Source organism: Trichosurus vulpecula, chromosome 7, assembly GCF_011100635.1.
Source record: "Trichosurus vulpecula isolate mTriVul1 chromosome 7, mTriVul1.pri, whole genome shotgun sequence".
Classification (NCBI taxonomy): domain Eukaryota; kingdom Metazoa; phylum Chordata; class Mammalia; order Diprotodontia; family Phalangeridae; genus Trichosurus; species Trichosurus vulpecula.
Genome location: NC_050579.1, coordinates 185,419,880 through 185,425,879, shown reverse-complemented (window position 1 = coordinate 185,425,879; position 6,000 = coordinate 185,419,880). Strand labels below are relative to the sequence as shown.

The following is a 6,000-nucleotide window of genomic DNA, read 5'->3' as shown; positions in this document are numbered from 1 at the left end:
TAAATAGTAGTCCTCCCACTTACTATCTGTGTGACCTTGGGCAAGTCATTTAACCTCACAGTGCCTCAGTTTCTTCTTCTGTTAAAGAAGTTTGGAGTAAGGTGTCTTTCAGCTCTAGATCTATGACCTGTGATGCAAGCTACAATGGAAAGCAGAGTTGAAGGTGTCTCCAAAGTTGAAAATACTAAATGAGAAGGTAAAGGTGTCCAAGGCTGGGAAATGAAATTAATTTTTAGCCCTGCAACTGTCCTGTACCTAGGGCAAGCTCACAAGCACCATGGACAGAGTGGGTTGGAGGCCTCTTTAGTACCTCCCCCAGGTCAATTCCACTTTCCTGCCAAACCCAGCCCTTGTGGACGTGCTGTGCAAGCCTTCTTCCTCCCCAAGTTCAACCCGATGGAGGAGGAGAAGGGCGGTCAGGCCGCACCAGAACGCTCCAAGACAGAATAATAGTGACGGGCCCAGTGACGCTTCAATGGTTGCCCCGGGGATTGGGGGCTTGCAGGGCCCAGCGGGTGCGCCAGGGTTCTGTGCGTCCTCACTTCTGGGAAGGCTGCGCTCTAGGCTTGGAGGGTGTAGAGGCCATGGGCTCTGGCTGTAGCTTCTCTGCGCGGCTGGAGTTCGTGCTAGGGCCATTGCTCCTACTGCTGGTGGGCAGAGAGCTGGTGGGGGGATATAACGCCTCGGACCTCAACACTCGCGTCTTACTCGCTTCGGAGGGCGGTGAGAGGCTGCAGCTGGGTTTAGGCGAGGGCGGGAGTGGGGAAGGTACAAGGCCAGGGACTGCGGGTTAAGGCTGGAGAGAGAGAAGGAGGGGGGAAACTTGCTCAGAGCCAGGTTGGGACCCCCTAGTTAAACTTCACATGCTTTAGTCGGGGGCCGGGGGTGAAGTGGGGGAGGGGAGGAGAAGGGGATGGCAGCCCCGGGGAGAGAGCGAGTTACCTTCCCTCCCCAGGCATCCACCGGGAAGCTAGTTTCCAGGACTTGTCACCTGTCAAACTTCACTCCTCCTCAAGCTCCCGTAACACCCCCATAAAGGAAGGTGAGCATGTTGATGATGCTTCTAAATGTACTAAGTGTGTCTATATGGGCTCTGCCCCTCGGAAGTGAGGGAAGCTGCAGGGGCCACGTTCTGAATGTGACGTCACAAGCGCGCTGGTCCCAAGGGCCAACCAGACCCACCCTCCCCAGAAAGAAAGGGCAAGAACCAGTTTTCTCCCTCTGGTTTACTGGTTTACAGCGGGGAGGGGGAGGGAGGGGGGAGGAATTATAATCCCCAAATGGTGACACTGTCTTTTCTAAGTAGAATGTGTGGCAGAAACACTCAAATTCCTACTTGAGAGCTTTTCTGTGTCTTTCCCATTCAGCCCAACAACGCCTTTGTTTGTTTGTTTTATTTTGAAGGTGGTCACCAAGGAAAACTTGTAGTCAACTTCCTCAGTTCTCTTGTGACCACTTTTTCTTAGCCCCAACTTTGAGAAAGCACTTCCCTGCCACTACCACGTTCCACCTTCCCCTAGGACACCGCCCCGCCCCCACCTAACAATTTTTTTTTTTTAATACAGAGAAAGTATGAGTTTTAGCATCACTGAGCAACACAGGGATCTCTGAATTGTGTTATGTATATATGTGGATATAAACACCGAATGTCCTTAAGGTCTTAGTGAAGTTTTATGGTTTAACAGCTTAAAACTGCATTAAAACTTTTGGAATAGCAGATATGTAGATATAGATAGATAGAGATATAAATAGAAATATGACTATACGTATGCCCATATCTTTATTTGTATCTATATCCACATCTATATTTGTATCTGTGTCTAATGCACACATATATGTATCAGCTTAATGCTCCCAGGAAGTCACACAGCTGTCCCAGGTCACTTTTTACCCGAGTGATAACACCAGACAGGGAACTTAACTTGTGACTGTCTCAAATAATTCCAAAGGAGCCATTGCTATTGTACCTGCCTGGCACATAAATTTGTTGCATTATACTGCCTCATTAAACAGGGAAGCTTGATAAGGTGTTACTTATATTGATTAGTTGCTCACATGCTTGCAAGCAAAAGCTTAGGTGCAAGTTTTGATTTTTTTGAGGTTCCTATAGCTAAGTGCCCAGGACTGGTCATGAGATTACCTCCTAGTCTAGTTGGTGGTCTCATGCTTTTCAGACTATCTATCTATCTGTCGCTCTCTCTGTCTCTCTCTCTCTCTCTCTCTCTCTCTCTCTCTATCTTTGTCTCCATATCTATATATCTATGTATCTATTTATCTCTATCTCCATCTCTCTCTGTCTCTGGCTCTGTCTCTCTCTGTCTCTCTCTCTGTCTCTCTCTCTCTCTCTCTCTCTCTCTCTCTCTCTCTGTCTCTCTGTCTCTCTCTCTCTCTCTCTCTCTCTCTCTCTCTCTCTCTGTCTCTAAATATCCATCTACCTGGAGGACGTTCATTGTTTAATAACCTTTTCCTATTTCCTTGATGACATAATGATCTTCGGTGTCAGAAAAGAACTGACTGACTGGGGTTAATTGTGGGATCAAGGTTTGTAGCTGCCTAAATGGCATGACATTATGGAATGTTAGAAAGATACTTGGCGGTGGAAGTGTAAAAAAGGTGATTCAGTGATTCTAAACTTGGGGAAGAATGAACATTTCAGTGTACACATGAGTTTACCTCTACATACTGGTTTTGAAACCCCATCCCCACGTATTTTAATATTAAACTGGTCAAGGGTCAGAGCAGGCTATAATAAATATCTCAGAGACATATAAAATATTTTACATATTACTTTTCATTATTTATACAATTTGTTTTGAAGTTGATGTATGAGTTGCATATGAATTGATGACATTTCAAACCCAAGGCTAGATGGTCTTTGATTTGAGAATCCTAGCATTTCTTTGACTAAAACTGCAGCTATTTTTAAAAAAAGCATTTTCTTTTATCTTATGATGTGAAAGATTTGTGTATAAAGATTTTCCCCCATGAAATATATATAATAAAACTTTTTATTTATCTGATATAAAATAAGCCAAGCGTTCTGTACAGATAAAAGGGTCACAAATTTTGCTTTACTGAGCCTTCTTGTTTTAAAATATTGACTTAGGTGTATCTGAAAATATTGCAAGTAACAAATATCTGCAAATGCCCTTTAAAGTGAGTCATGGTCATCAATTTCTTATTGCTTTGCTACTTAAAGTTAAGGGGAAAAAAGATCTTGTAAGATGCTGGAAAATGAAAATGTTCCTACTAATTCAAATCTCATCCTTAGAAAATAGTTCTGGGAGCTAGATTTTCTTTGAATCCATAAGGGAAAATTCCACACACTTTATTCATGGTAACAAGATGGAATGGCAGACTTAATATGGTCACATGATCACCATTTCTAGCATGATGAAGAAGGAATAGTGGCCATTCAATAAGCATTTGCTGATTGATTCAGGATTTTCTCTTTGTAAAAAAGGCACATAAAGGAATGTTAATTTAAATATCTATGACCTTACCTTCCTTTACTGTGTACACAGGTTGAGTTTTAATTTGTTTCTTACTATAGCAGTGTAAAATATTCCATTATTTCAGTAATAAAATAAATACCCATAGATGGAAAATTACTAGATTTAAATTCAAAGGGACTGCCCCCTTTTACCTATGCAATGTTGTGAAACTGACATCACCTTTCTTGGCCTCAGTTTCCAAATCTGGAAAATGAGGGAATTGTATTAGTTCATGTTCATATCATCCCTTCAGATCTAAAAGCTACGACTTTTCCAACGATTCTATTTGAAATTAACCATTTGTTGTTATTGTTTGGTTATTTTCCTTGAGTCTAATTTGTGACCCCCTTTGGGGTTTTCTTGGCAGAGATACTGAAGTGGTTTGCCATTTCCTTCTTCAGCTCATTTTACAGATGAACAAAATGAGGCAAACAGTGTTAAGTGACCTGCCCAAGGTCTAACAGTGCCTGAGGCAGGATTTGAACTCAGGAAGATGAATTCTCCTGATTCCTAGCCTGGTCCTCTATCTGCTGTGACACCTAGCAGCCCTGACCATAACCACCATTATTTCAGTAATGGAAATCTATACTTGTACTATGAAAAGTACTAGATTTGGAATCAAAAGGACTTGAGTTCAAACTCCAACTCTGCTCCATTTTATCTGTGTGATCTTGGGAAACTCACTTCACCTTTCTAGATTTCAGTTTCCTTGTCTGGAAAATGAAGGAATTATACTAGATCACCTTTATATGATTCCTTCTGATACCAAATCTATGATCCATCCTATGCTTCTATTTGAAATCCACCATAACAAATCCATTAAAATATTTTTAGAGTTTCTATTATGTGTAAAGTACAGTGGTTCTAGTTACTATTAGTCTAAGCAAAAATTACACATGAAACTTATCTTCCTTAAGGTATTAAGGCATTATATTAATCAGAAAAAGGATAAAAATTTGTATAGTTTTGACAGGTATTGGTTAATAGAATATGATTTTTGTCTTGGATAAATATGCTGTGATAGTGTGAGTAAATGATAGTAATAGTAGGTTGGTAAAAAAAAGTACATATATGCACGCATACTTACACACACACACACATGACCACACACGCACAACTTCTTTTTCTGTTGTAATTAGTTGAGACTTGACTCCCAGTCTGAGAGGTGAAGTTCACATTTGTTTATATCTCAGCTTTTTCCCTTTGAATTTCAAATCCAAATGAGGAAGAGCTGGAAAATTTGAGACATTTCATCACAGAGTTAGTATGGTACAATGGAAAAGTGGAGGATTGGGAATCAGAGGATCTGGGTTCGAATCTTGGTTCTGCCACTTACTTAACTTAAGTGACTTTAGGAAGCTCGCAACCTCTGTAGGCCTCAAGGTCCTTGTCTGTAAAATGAAGGAATTAGACTTGCTGACCTTCCGCTTTAAATATATGATTTTAGGATTTAAAAGGAATTTAATATTTGTTGCGTAAATTCATTCCTCAGATATTTGGATGCAACATAGAAGCACCTTTTCCATCTGATACCAAGGCCAATTTCTGGAAATAAACATGGAAATATAGAAAATGAATAGAATCTGTGTATAGCTTTTATAATTTTAATAAATCCAATGCATGAAACCTAGCTATCTGTGTACATATTAGCTAGCTGGAAGATAGCCTTTAAGGAGGCAGATCACTAGATCCTACACTTACCATTAGTTTAACATGGACTAATTGGTAAAGAAAACATATTGTTTTAAAAGATATATGTGGATTTTTGAACAGAAACCCCATTTATAGTTTATCTCCTTGAATACCTGATTTCTTTCTTTTAAAAATTTTTATTTTTAATATTCATTTAAAAAAATTCAAGTTCCAAATTCTCTGCCTCCTTCACACCCCTCTCCCACCAATTGAGAAGGCAAGCAATATGATAGAAATTTTACATGTGAAATCATGCAAAACATATTTCCATATTAGCCATGTTGCAAATAATAGTAATAATAATAATAATAATAATATAAATAAGAAACAAAGAAAGTTAAAAAAACCTTCTTTAATCTGCATCTAGAGTCCATCTGTCCTCTCTCTGGAGGTGGATAGCATTTTTCATAATGGGTCCTTGGAATTGATTTGGATCATTGTCTTGATTAGAGTGGCCAAGTTTTTCACAGTTGATCATCCTTACAATATCATTGTTACTGTGTACAGTGTTCTTGTGGTTCTGCTCACTTCACTTTGCATCAGTTCATAGAAATCATCCCAGGTTTTTTCTGAAACCATTCTGCTTGTCATTTCTTATGGCACAATAAAAATAGTTGATTTTTTAAAGCACTTGGGCTCTGTTTGCATAATTAGCAATAGAACACTTATTTTAGTTATTTATTTCTGTACCACATACAAAATTAAGAAATATATTTACCAACAATAAGGTATGTCTTTTTCTCTCTCCTTGACTAATAGGAATCCACCTGGGAAGAATTTGATTGTTAAATATGCGTTCATGCTTTATGTTTAG

General features: G+C 39.4%; 1 protein-coding gene across 1 annotated transcript in view; it reads left to right on the top strand.

The window, feature by feature from the left end:
• Positions 1-584: 584 nt before the first annotated feature.
• The window catches only part of SPACA1 (sperm acrosome associated 1), a 46,212-nt gene continuing 40,796 nt past the window's right edge, over positions 585-6,000 (top strand). The window contains exons 1-2 of the mRNA XM_036765865.1: positions 585-723; positions 956-1,042. Of these exons, the coding sequence (XP_036621760.1) occupies positions 585-723; positions 956-1,042 (226 nt within the window). The remainder of the gene's footprint in view (positions 724-955; positions 1,043-6,000) is intronic.